The sequence below is a fragment of the Periplaneta americana genome, chromosome 12 (assembly GCF_040183065.1).
Source record: "Periplaneta americana isolate PAMFEO1 chromosome 12, P.americana_PAMFEO1_priV1, whole genome shotgun sequence".
Lineage (NCBI taxonomy): Eukaryota > Metazoa > Arthropoda > Insecta > Blattodea > Blattidae > Periplaneta > Periplaneta americana.
Window position 1 is genome coordinate 109,860,942 of NC_091128.1, and position 14,029 is coordinate 109,874,970.

A 14,029-nucleotide genomic window follows, 5' to 3' on the forward strand; every position below is an offset into this window, starting at 1 on the left:
GTTAAAGATAAATGTTGTTATTTTTGTGTTTTTATGTTATTTAATTAATAAGTAAAGATTTAAACAGAACAAGTATAAATAAAATATTAGTTGTTCTGATGGTATTTTCACTTATTTTCTTAATTAAATAACATAAACATACAAAGACTCATAAAATAGTCATCAGGCTCTCGTCTTTTTGTTGTTCTGTGTGACTTTCTGTTCCCTACGAGATATATCTTGTATACAACGGTGTTTCCCATTAGCATCCAATCAGAAAATTCCATTGAACGTTTAGCACTTCTGGTGATCGAGCAACTAAACAACGGACTGCACAGTCTTGCTACCGGAAACTCCTATCTCAGTTTCACCCCCCTGTTGCGCAGGCTATGTCTTTGATTATTGGGTGACTGGATGTGCCAAAGTTCCTAGTCTGTCTCTTTGGTGGTTGTGTGACTGGTGGTATGGTTGTATGATATCACACTTATCAGTCTGACTGCGCGGTGGTTGTGTGACTGAATCCATCATACTTAGCAATCTGCCTGCATGGTGTGTATGTGACTGGATGTATCACACGTAGCAGTCTACATACTATTATTGTGTGACTGGATGTATCATTGATCTCCTCTCTGGTTGTTGTATAGCTGAATATTTGTACTGCACCTACCTGTGTGGTTGTTGTATGAATAGATGTATCACATTAACAATCTCTCTGCGTTGTAGTTGTATTACTAGATGTCTCACATTTAGCAATACTACCTCCCTGATTGTTGTGTGGCTGAGCATATCAAACTTGCCAGTATACCTCTCTGGTTATATGACAGGATGTTTGCAATCTGTCCGAAACATCACGAATATGGATGTAACACTGTAAGAAACATACCCCCCGAAAATACTTTTATTAAATAATCATATTCCGATATATTGTACCACGAACAAGCTATAACGGGCGAAGAAGATAAATGATGTCTCCCATAACCTTGTTATATCGGAATTCTATGGGTTTGCTTGGACCCCTAATGAAACGGTTCTCTCTCCGCCGATGCTTCTACTTTTAGCTCACCAGTCTGCATATCTGACTACTGTGACTGGATGTATTTCTATAACTTGTCAGCTTACTTAGCTCTTTCATGATTTTAATTCAATGCTATACTCAACAAATTTGCTTCCCCGATTGTTTTGTGAATGGAAGTCGCTTTGTCACACATCATTTTTTTTTATTTTAGTAGGTTATTTTACGAGCTTTACAGTATCAACATCTTAGGTTATTTAGCGTCTGAATAAGATGAAGGTGATAATGCTGGTGAAATGAGTCCGGGGTCCAGCACCGAAAGTTACCCAGCATTTGCTCTTATTGGGTTGAGGGAAACCCCGGAAAAACCTCAACCAGGTAACTTGTCCCGACCGGGATTCGAACCCGGGCCACCTGGTTTCGCGGCCAGACACGCTAACCGTTACTCCACAGGTGTGGACTCACACATCAATCTGAATGTCTGATTGTTATGAAGTTTAGGCTAACTGGATGAGTCGTATCTATGAATACTATCCTCCCTGAATTGTTGATGTATGACTGGATGCATCGTACTTACCAGTTTCTAGTTTATATGGGACTCGATGTCTGATGCTAGCTTCCATGATTAAAGTGTGACTGGATGCATCACAATTGCCAATTTACCTAGTTGTTGTGTAGCTGGATATAGGCCTATCACACTTACCAATCTGCCTGCCTGGTTGTTGTGCAAGTTGATGCGGGACTGGATGTCCCCCGCCTTCTCCCTCGAATCTAGGAACGACTTGGAGAAGTCGATGCCGAAGTCCAGGTTATGAGAGCAGCCGCCCCACTTCCACCTGCTGGCGCTTCTCGACCTGTGAGTGCCCTTGGCCGCCTTGTTGCCCAGGCGGAAGCCCTGACGGTGCCGGCCCGCGGCCCGGTAGCTCGCCGGGTCGCACCCGCACGCCATCAGCTTGCCCATGCTGCAGGCCCGTGCCACGCTGTGCGCCACTCCGGCCGACGAGATGGCGTACGCGAAGGCGGACTCCCTGTAGCCTGAAAACCATGCATATTTTCTATTTTGAATAATAAACTACCATAAGAACGGCACTGGGTATAAGAAGTAGTAATTCAATACCAAAAGAACTGGCAAGAGCATGTCAACCGAATGTCCCCTGACAGACTACCGCAGCAAGCTTTATTTTATAAACCGAATGGAAGACGGGATATAGGAGGGCCGAGAACCAGATGGAAAGACCAGTTTCAAGAATAAATGTCTTTGGCGTGGAACGGGATAAACTTCAATCCCTGGAAAGGCAGAAGAAGAAGAGGAGGAAGAAGAAGAAGAAGAAGAAGAAGAAACTACTTCCATTCATCTACTACCGATACTTAATAAATATCAACTAACTTGAAAATGCAAATAGGACAGAAAAGAAACTGTAGAAATTAGCATGAGACCAGACCGTGAGTTGTGAAAGATTACGAAATGTGGTGTTGGCGGTGACAAGGTTAGTGTGATGGTTATGTCGATAGTGGTGATGATTGCGATGAAGATGATGACAATGTTGATAGTAATAATGTAAGTGATGAAGATGGTGTAGAAGTAATGACGATGGTGATATTAATGCTAAAGTGGTAATGATAGTGGTTACAGTAGTGCTGGTAATGGTGATGGTGTTAATGATAGTGAAGAAGAATAAGATAATAACGACAGTATCGGTGGTAATAATGACAGGAATGTCGGCGATATTAATAAGCCTATAAATAATGCAATAATATTGATTGTGAAAATACTGAAAATGGCAGTGGTGGAACTGGAATGAAAGTGGTAAAAATGTCGATAATAATGATGGTAGTGATAATAAAGGTATTATAATAGTTATGACAATGATAATGCTAATAAAAATTGATATGGCAGAGGTGATGATGGTAATAGTAATAAAGATGATGTGGCAGTAATAATGATACTACTGGTAATAAAGATTGATGATGTAGAGGAGATATTAATAGTAATGAAGATGATGTGGTAGTGATAATGTGGTGGTAAAGGTTGGTGTGGTAGAGATGCTATTAGTAGTAGTAATAAAGATGACGTGGCAGTAGTAATAAAGATTGATGTGGTAGAGATGATGTTAGTAGTACTAATAACGATGATGTCGCAGTGATGATGGTAGTGATAATAAAGATTGCTATGGTAGATGTGATGATAGTAGTACTAATAAAGATGATGTGGTAGTGATGATGGTAAGGGTAATAAAGATTGATGTGTTTGAGGTGATGATAATAATAATAAAGATTATGTGGCAGTGATGATAGTAGTGGTAATAAAGATTGATGTGTTTGAGGTGATGATAGTAGTAATAAAGATGATGTGGCAGTGATGATGGTAGTGGTAATAAAGATTGGTGTGGTAGAGGTAATGATAGTAGTACTAATAAAGATGATGTGGTAGTGATGATGGTAATAGTAATAAAGATTAATGTGTTTGAGGTGATGATAATAGTAATACAGATTATGTGGCAGTGATGATGGTAGTGATAATAAAGATTGATATGTTTGAGTTGATGGTAATAGTAATAAAGATTATGTGGCAGTGATGATGGTAGTGGTAATAAAGATTGATGTGGTAGAGGTGATGGTAATAGTAGTAATAAAGATGATGTGACAGTGATTGATGTGGTAGAGGTGGTGATAGTAGTAATGAAGAAGGTGTGGCAGTGATGATGGTAATAGTAATAAAGATTGATGTGGTAGAGGTGATGATAGTAGTAGTAATAAAGATGATGTGGCAGAGATTATGATAGTGGTAATAAAGATTGATGTGATAGAGGTGATGATAGTAGTAGTAATGAAGAATACGTGGTAATAATGGTAATAGTTGTAATAAAGATTGATGTAGTAGAGGTGGTGATAGTACTAATAAAGATGATGTGGCAGTGATGATGGTAGTGGTAATAGAGATCGATGTGTTTGAGGTGATGATATTAGTAATGAAGATGTGGTAGTGATGATGGTAGTGATAATAAAGATTGATGTGGTAGAGGAGATGATAATAGTAGTAATGAAGAAGATGTGGCAGAGGTGATGGTAGTGGTAATAGAGATTAATATGGTAGTGGTGATGATAGTTGTAGTAATAAAGATGATGTGGCAGTGATGATGGTAGTGGTAATAAAGATCGATGTGGTAGAGGTGATGATAATAGTAGTAATGAAGATGTGGCAGAGATGGTAATAAAGATTGATGTGGTAGAGATGATGATAGTAGTAGTAATGAAGAAGATGTGGCAGTGATGATGGTAATGGTAATAAAGATTGATGCGGTAGAGGTGACGATGGTAGTAGAAATAAAGATGACGTGGCAGTAATAATGATAGTGATAATAAAGATTGATGTGGTGGAAGTGGATATAGTAGTAGTAATAAAGATGATATGGCAGTGATGATGGTAGTGGTAATAAGGACTGATGTAGTAGAGGTGATGATAGTAGTAATAAAGGAGATGTGGCAGTGATGATTGTAGTGGTAATAAAGATTGATGTGGTTGAGGGGGTGATGCTAGTAGTAATAAAAATTGATGTGGTAGAAGTTATAAAGTAGTAGTAAAAATGATGTGGTAGTGATGACAATAGTGATAATAAAGATGATGTGGTAGTGATGATAGCGGTAATAAAGATTGATATATTGAAGATAATATAGTGTTGATGTAATGGTAATGAAGACGATGTGGCAATGATGATGATATTGGTAATACAGATATTATAGTAAAGATGGTAGTGGTAATAATGATGATGTGGTAGAGGTGATAATGACGGTGGTAGTAATAAAGGTGATAAAATAGTAAAGATGGCATTGGTAATGAAGATTAATATGGTGGAGGTGATGATGGTAATGGTAATAAAGATGATGTGATAGAGGTGTTAATGATAGTAATGATAATAATGATGAAGTGACAGTGATGATGTGATATTAAAGATTGATATGGTAGTGGTGATAATGTTATAAGTAATAAAAATGTTGTGATAGAAGTGTTAATGATAGACACAATACAGCACAGAGTGGTAGTGACAGTGATGAAGGACGTAATAACAATAACAATATAGGTAGTGTTATTGTTGATACTGATAGTGTGTAGGCCTATAGTGCATTGAAGGTACTGTAGTTAAAAGAATAATGTTGGTGGTGGTGATGGATGTTGGTGATAATGATGATGTGTGGTTGTGGGATAATGGATCGTATTGGTGGTGATAATGGATGAGGGGGTGATAGTGATGTTAAAGATGATGATGTGTTGTTATGGAATGATGGAATGGCGATAGTGGTGAGGATGGATAAGAGCTGTGGTGATGTTGGTAGTGGTGCTGTTGGTTATGTGTGATGATGGAATGATGGATGGTGATGGTGGTGAGGATGTGTAGTGGTAGGATGTCGGATGGTGATAGTGATGATGAATGAGAGTTGTGAAGACTGTGATGATGGATGATGAGAGTGGTGGTGATCATGATGATGGTGGTGATAAAGGGTTCTGGTGTTGTTAATATGATGGTAATATATTATGACGATGATAATTTTGAGAGTAGTCCTAGTAATGATTCTGTTTGTGAAAGAAATGGTATGGTAATGATGGCGGGAATTTTTTAATATGTTATTTGACATCGCTGTATCAACGGCGAGGTTATCTGACGTTAGTGGATTTGGTGGTAGCGAGAGGTACCCTTCCAAGATTAAGTCGAGGATTAGCTATGAGATTACAGACATTCGTATTACACTGGAGACAAGGACGAAGGCACGGTTCTGAATCCAGTTCGTTACCCTTGATGATATTAATGCAGTTCGTTACAGTAATTATGTTAATGTTGATGGAAAGAATGAAGGATTATTGTGATAGTGGCGATTATGATTATTGTTACTTGGTATTTATTTTGTTACTATACATGTAAGAGATGATTTTTCAGTGATAGGGATGGTGGTCAAGTCAACACCACTTCGTATTTTTAGGCGAGACACTTCAAGTAATCCATAAATACGACCCTGATTTCCAGTCCACGGAAACCGCCTTGATTTTAACATTCCTAAATAACCGTTTGCATAGAACACAGAAACTGAAACAATATGAAAGCGTGCAGGTTTACAAAATCGGTAGGAAGGCAACTAACAAAAAAGACGAGCAAAACATGTACACTGCATACTGTGAAACAGGTGAAATTCCGCTGCCCGTGTAAAACCTTGTGGACGTGGACTGAGTGACGATCGTCCACGGCTCGTGACGTCTGTCTGTCCACAGAGCAACTCTCCGAGACCCGCTTACACTAGAAGCACAGTCTAGTATATACAGTCACGAAGCTTGAGTTGTGAGGGTGCTAGAAACAATAGACTGTACCGGTACTATTTCGCATTGTCTGTAATGAGGCGATATTAGCGATCCTAGTGGTCAGCAACTATCTATGGATGCATATTTACTACGTATTGAGCTTCGTGACTGTATACAGGGTGTTTAAAAATACGGGGCATAATTTCAGGCATGTATTTCCCACATGTAGACAATCAAAATAGTTCATTACAACATGTGTCCGGAAATGCTTTATTTCCGAGTTATGGCCTTCACAACATTGAAATTCACCGGAACGTTTTTCTTTCCGCAGGTCGTTGCCGTCAAAGGAGACATTAAGAGGGCACTCTGACAGTTCATTCCGAGGCGAAGGTTACATTCAGTATTGTGTAGGCGTTAGACTGTGCGACATGTATTCAAATCAAGAGCTGGCAGAGATACACTTCATGTACGGTAAGGCGGACGGCAATGCTGCGCTGGCTCGTCGTTTGTACCAGGAGAGGTACCCACAGCGACAATGTCCAGATCGGAAGACATTTGTACGTCTCCATTACCGTCTGTGCGAGTATGGAAAATTTAACTCTCCTGGTTTGGGAAGGGGACGACTAAGATCTACAACTCCAGAAGTACAGGAGGAGATTCTGGAGGCTGTGAACATGACTCCTTCTATCAGCACACGAAAGGTAGCGTTGCAAGTCAATGTTCCTCATACGACTGTCTGGAGACTGTTGAAAGAGTATCAATTGTATTCTTATCATTTGCAACGTGTACAGGCCCTGTCACCAGCAGATTACCCTGCACGAGTTAGGTTCTGTCAGTGGGTCTTGCAGCAGTGTGGTGTAAATCCGAACTTTCCTGCCTTAGTATTATTTACAGATGAAGCACAGTTCACACGAGATGGCATAACAAATTTCCACAATCAGCATGTATGGGGGTATGAAAACCCACGTGCAACTGTTCCATCTCATCACCAGGTGCGTTCTCCCTCAACATGTGGGCCGGTATCATTGGTGATCGATTAGTTGGACTCCATGTACTTGTAAACAGACTTACGGGGCAGGCGTACACAAACTTCCTGTTTTAGAAGACACTCCACTGATCAATCGTCAACACATTCACTTCTTGCATGATGGCGCTCCTGCACACTTCAGCCGTACGGCTCGCCGGTACTTGGATCGAAGGTTTCCTGATCGATGGATAGGTAGAGGTGGCCCAATTGCTTGGCCTCCACGCTCACCTGATCTGAAGCCTCTCGATTTCTACTTGTGGGGCCATTTAAAATCATTGGTTTATTCGTCTCCGGTGCCTGATTTGGAATCCCTTCGGAATCGAATTGTGGCATGTTCTGAGGACATACGCAATACTCCTGGAGTTTGGGATCGTGTTCGCAGGTCAATGAGACATCGATGTGAGGTCTGTATTCAAGCAGGAGGTGGACATTTTGAACGTCTTCTGTAATGACAACGACCTGCGGAAAGAAAAACGTTCCGGTGAATTTAAATGTTGTGAAGGCCATAACTCGGAAATGAAGCATTTCCGGACACATGTTGTAATGAACTATTTTGATTGTCTACATGTGGGAAGTACATACCTGAAAATTATGCCCCGTATTTTTCAAACACCCTGTATACTAGACTGTGCTAGTAGCACAGTCTAGTATATACAATCACGAAGCTTGAGTTGTGAGGGTGCTAAAAACAATAGACTGTACCGGTACTATTTCGCATTGCCTATAATGAGGCGATAGTAGCGATCCTAGTGGTTAGCAACTATCTATGGGTGCATATTTACTATGTATTGAGCTTCGTGACTGTATATACTAGAATGTGCTAGTAGTCAGTCTGTCCTCGAACCCAAATATATTTCCTGAGTTTCCAATTGCTTGAAGTCATATATTGTATCAATGAACAATAAATTTTTATTATTTCACTTTACTGTAAAAAAGTCTTGGTACTGGACACAGTGTTAGTTATGAGAGTTTAGAATATGAATGTTCCATAAAATGTATTAGCACGTGTAAATGCATTGTTAGTGTTGTGTTTGTTTCCTGATTGATAAAATTGAGATAGCTACTGTCATAGGTAATGCCAAGAGTTTTTGATTTTACGCGAAAATTTACGAGTAAATTTAGTTACAAGTAAATTATCGAGGTGCAAAATCTCGAGTTGTATTTATCAAGGCTATTAATTGGTCAACTGAATAATAAGGGTAATTAATAAAAACTAGAGAAAAACGGAGGATAAAGTTCTACTATGAGCTCGAGGGTCTCAACAAATACCAATATGTTGAAACATGAAAAAACATCGATAAATTCCTTTGCGAATGTCTTAGCTCTGTTAGCAAATCCTATTGCTAGGTCCAAGCCGTAGCCCGTGGACAATGCACTTCTTTAAGTGTAGCGGACGGGAGAGGATGACCCGACGCCTGAAAACAAGGTCACGTAGGTTAAAGTATTGAAACCCTCACAAACGAATTCCTGGTCCTCCAAATTGGAGGTTGTGCGGAAGATTGGTACCCAATTTGCGTAAAAAATTTTCTACTTACGAGCTCAAAAAAAAAAAAAAAAAACCTGTCTTCAAGACTACCAAACGTTGCATATGAAGTACATAACAATAGGAAAAACAGATGTGGGACACCTAAGAGAAAGATGAGGGAATGTGAAACGGAACAGGTCTTGAACCGAAGACTACATGATGATGACAATGATGATAATGATGATGATGGACATTATGATTAATTACTATTGATGACTCTCGGGAGCATATGCAGTGGAATTTTTAATTAAACTGTTATCTCGAAAATGTATTTTTTATTCAGCACAAAAAATAGTTATTTTTAGACGGTCATTCCTAAAATAATATTATTTAACTTCAGACAGTCATGTTAAAATATAGACTATTATTATACGGTAGCGTACGAAAAATACTTTTAACACTAGTGAGCGCTTAACTGCCGATCCGGAGTTGCACTCGGGGGCGGATTCGATTTCTGCTTGGGCTGATTACCTGGTTGAGTTTTTTCCGAGGTTTTCCCCAACTGTAAGGCAAATGTCAAGTAATCTATGGCGAATCTTCGACATCATCTCTCCAAATATCATCTCGCTATCACCAATACCATCGACGCTAAATAACCTCGTAGTTGAGGTTAAATAACCAAGGAAAAAACATTAGTGCGGAAAATATTTTTAACACTGACTGTATGCACCGATTATCTACTATTTCCCACCAGATGTCACACGGCAGAAATCGTAAGCGATCAGGTACTGCTGTTCAATCAATTGCAGGCCTAGTTTAAAAAGTGTCTGTTTTTGTTAAGAAACGTAGTCAAATTAAATAGATTGCTTCAACACTATTTCGTTGATATCTACCTACATGAAACAATGAAGAATTAAATGTAATTAGAGTGTATTCGGGCTCGAACCGGATACCTCTCGAACTACAGCCAAATATTCTACCACTGACCTATCACCGTTTGTTTTTAATGCGATTAAGTTTCACTATTACAAAGAGGGAGAATACAGCAGTGGAGAAGTCGAGAAACTTGTGTGTATACGAGCACGGACGAACGGTTTGCAGACATCCCTCTTTACAACATAAAATGCCATTTTTAACGCTTGTGTCGTAAATAACAGTTTTATTTGAAGAACTTGAATGAAGAATACCATATAAGACGGCTCTGGATAGTACTTTAAATTATGTTTTACATTAATTAAATTCATTAATACAATGCATTTTACTACATGAATTGGCCAGCCTACCCCATTATATTCTGGCTTAGTTGCCTCATGAGTGACGCCTTATTATATTGGTGTCACTTATGAGGTTCAAACCTGTCTTTGAACAGTTGACTAAACAACAACATTGTTAATGCCAGACAATTCTTTGTGAACGGTTATCTAATTACCCCCGCATTACAGTATTCTTCTACCTAGTAGTCGTTAAATAACCAACTAAAAAAAGTATATTCTTCTAATATTATTTTTACATTTCTGTGTAGTATTTATTTCTTTGGGACATTTAATTATTTATTTCAATGCTATACTTTATTATTTATTTGAATTATTTTTGAATGAGTTCTTGAATTTGTGTAGGCTTATTGATGACTATGGCTAGTTGAATTGAGAGAACTGAAGTTGGCCAGCATGGGGGATTTGCCTCTCACGAAGCATCTCCACCTCCGAAATAAAAGCCAACCATCAATTTAGAAATTATTTGAAAGCTATTGTCCTCTCGCGTTAAGGGTGCTACCTTCTCACCCTCGTGTCAAGTGCCCTGAAATTCCTGGCAATAAATACCATTGTTGCGTCTTCAAATCCACCCCTCGGAGAGCTGTGGGTGTTCCAGGTGCATTGCGTTCTTGGAATATGTGAGGTGGGGAAGGGAGGGATAAATATCGAGACACGCTGGAAGGACAGTCCGAAAGGCCTATATTATAGTCTATTAGGAGGAATAATTGATAGGTGCGGTGCTCAGTTCGTGTGTTTAATACTAATTTGTTTTCGAAACTCCCAGATTTGAGATGACACATGTTATAAACTTGTTCCTCCCTTCATTCGTTTTAGTAGGTTATCCCAAGAAGAAAATACTTGATAGAGATGTCACGTGCATAATTATGTTCTGTTGTGTGAACGTCACTCCTCAAAGGAAATGCACTCACAGTGGGTAGAGAATAGTACACACGTTTTGTGCTTAAAAAACATCAAACGTTCCGAATATTGTTTTTACTTTGAAAAATGAAGTATATAAAATGTAATGATATTATACCTATACAGAGTTTTTGTCTTTAAAACAAATCGATATTAATTTTTTTTTCGACATCCCATACCTTCTTAACGTCTTCAAATTTCATAATCATTCATTACGGTATATCGTATAAATAATACCGTATTCTGAGTAGACGAACCTTCGAGGTATCGAAAAATAAGATATTGAGGATTTTGGATTGAATATTAAACAGGATACTTATGCGAGCCAATTGTGACATATTCTTAGCAGCGCACCGGATTTCCATCCAGACGGTCTGGGCTCGATCCTAGTTCTGGTGTAGAATTTGTGGTAGACGAAGCAGACGTAGCAGAGAGCTTTTCTCGGGGTACTCGTGAAAGTTTTGGTGACATACATTTTTGAACAGGCGTTGAAGAGGTTAATGATTCATTGAATAAAAAGTACATAGTGCCATTTAAAATGAAATTATTATTCGTGTCTTCTTAATAAGCAAGATAGTAAGATAGATACATTATTAATTTTTCATTTTATTTAAACAATTTTTGTTTAATACAATTTTTCATTTGGCGTCTAAGAAAAAAATTATTTTGGGTGAGCGAGATAAATGGGACACACTGTATATGATGCAGTGGGCCAACTAGTACCTGAATGTGCAGCCGCGTCTGTGGCTCAAGCGCTAGTGCTCTGATCTTGAGGCTACTCGAATTTGATCCCCTGTAAGATCTACCTCTTCTTCTTACAACAATAGTATGTCTTTCCTGTTACAATCCTTGGACTGATATCATGTGATGACTGATGTCACATGAACGATGTATTAATTTAACGGTTTCTGTGTGAGTGACATAATCTCAGAATATTTTCAATGACTTTAGCTAACAATTCTTGTGTTGTGTGCTTTTTAAATGACTTGGGTGTGTATATTGTTTCCTAATATTTTATTTATGATTGCTGTGACAGAAGATTACTTCGGGAATTGATATCAGAGTGAGTATTACAATTTGAGGTTATGTTTGCTCTTTCTGTCTGTAGATTTTAATTGCATGTATAATGAATTTTATTGGCTGTATGAATTTCCTTTTTGATAAATTAAGTGTAAATACTAATTGAAAAGACTGGCATAATAACGAACACATTACACAAGCGTTCTTTTCATACAAGAATATTTTTTATTCGCAAAAATAGAGTGACAAGTCTGGTGTAGCTTTGCTGCGCATAAGTCATGTAATGACATTAAATATTGTTAATGTCTCGGAACTTTTTACTCGTAATATTTTCAGGAACATTACCAAAACTTACAAAAAGTGTTGCAAGCGGTAAATATAAAGTACAAATTCAAAGTAAAAATTTCGGCTAAACTAGCGCTGAGTTAATTCCTCGTACTCTGCTTATACACCTTCAAGTGTTTAGAATAAGAATAAAATTAAAATTATAATAGAATATTGTTGATCTACAATTAATTTAGGTGCTGTTACCGCTCGGTGCCCTTTTTTCAAAGGCAGCTATCCTTTGTGGATTCTTATCTCTCTCTCCTTAGTCATATTAACATAACGTTGATGATATTACGAAAGTATCACGCTATTGTGAACTCATGCTGTGCCTTGCATATGCGAACCTATGACAGGTTAGGTTACGTTATGACCCGAATCTGTGCAGGATTTTAAAGAGCTGGGCAAAGGCTGGTGATTTTTTGTTTTGTGATGTTGTCAGTACTGGTCTGCAATAAGGTAGTGTGATCGGATTTTACTTCCGAAATGACCGGAACTAACTCAGCGCTAGTTTTAACAATTATTAGGAACTTTTTTTCTTTTTCAAAATTTTCAGTTATGTGCTTGCGTTGTAGGCCTATGCCTATGTTAATTTTATTTCTGTCTATTCTAGACAGATTGTAAATTTGGCATAAGAGTTAAATAAAAAAAAAGTATTATTGTTATGGCTCGAATTTGTTATGCTATGAAATGTGATTTAATTTTCTCTCTTACAGTACTCACTTTTACATAACATTAATTATTATTCAGAATTATCTTGCAAAGGTGGTAGGCTATTCAAATAAACATTGTGATAAATATTCAAGAGTCGCTTTTAGATTTTCTGTTAATAATATTTTTGCAATTGCAGTAATATTGAATTTTTATTTAAATTTACCACTAATCAGAATAATTTTTAATGCAAGATACAAACTAAATCTCCAACTACCCTCTGATAGTGTTAGGTGTTACAAAAATGGGTTTGTTACAGTATTCAGTGCACTGCCTATTGATCTTAAAGTTTTGAAGGACCAAAAGGAAAAGCTTAGAACAGAATTAACAAAATTTCTACATACTCATACCTTCCATACAATTGATGAATTATTTATGCTTGTAAATTGAATTAATCTGTTTACTATGTTCATGTTATATAGCCTATTTTTGTGTAATTTTTTACTTAACCCACATTACATAATTGATGTAAGATTCATGGAATGCAATAAAAGAAATGAGATGAAAATCTTACTTTTCATGTTAATCATAGTTACAGTAAATTTTGTCTTTATTAGAAGAATTCTTGGTGTTTACAAAAACTTTATTTTGTTTCTAATTTAATATTCACACAGTGGAAAGAAGTTTAAGTTAGTGGATGGTCACTAAAAAACCTTTTAAAAATTCAGTCATATCTCTTTTCTCATTTGTTGACACATTGTCAGTTTAATTAAGAATCCAATATTTTTATTATCAGTGAATTATTTTTTAGATTTTCATTTCTTTTTATTGGGATGGGACCACCACACAATACATCATACAATTTGACTAGTCACCATTAAACTACATTCCCAACATTTTAATTTTCTTGTATAAATTGTTTATTTTATTAGCTTTGCAATTTTCATGATATTACTTTACTTCCACAATGGATTGTTATTACTTCCAAAATTAATATCATATGTTTCTGTTTATATTTGTAGACCTTTCTTTCTCTTCTATGTAAAATTGTTTTAGTGTAATATTTTAGGGTGAAAATTAAATTAATAAATTT

At 37.4% G+C, this 14,029-nt stretch overlaps 1 protein-coding gene across 2 annotated transcripts in view; it reads right to left on the minus strand.

Annotated features, from left to right (window-relative positions):
• Positions 1–14,029, minus strand: part of Wnt10 (Wnt oncogene analog 10) — a 396,687-nt gene that overhangs the window by 14,962 nt on the left and 367,696 nt on the right. For both annotated transcript variants that reach the window (XM_069841939.1, XM_069841937.1), the window contains exon 3: positions 1,695–2,026. In XM_069841939.1, the coding sequence (XP_069698040.1) occupies positions 1,695–2,026 (332 nt within the window). The remainder of the gene's footprint in view (positions 1–1,694; positions 2,027–14,029) is intronic.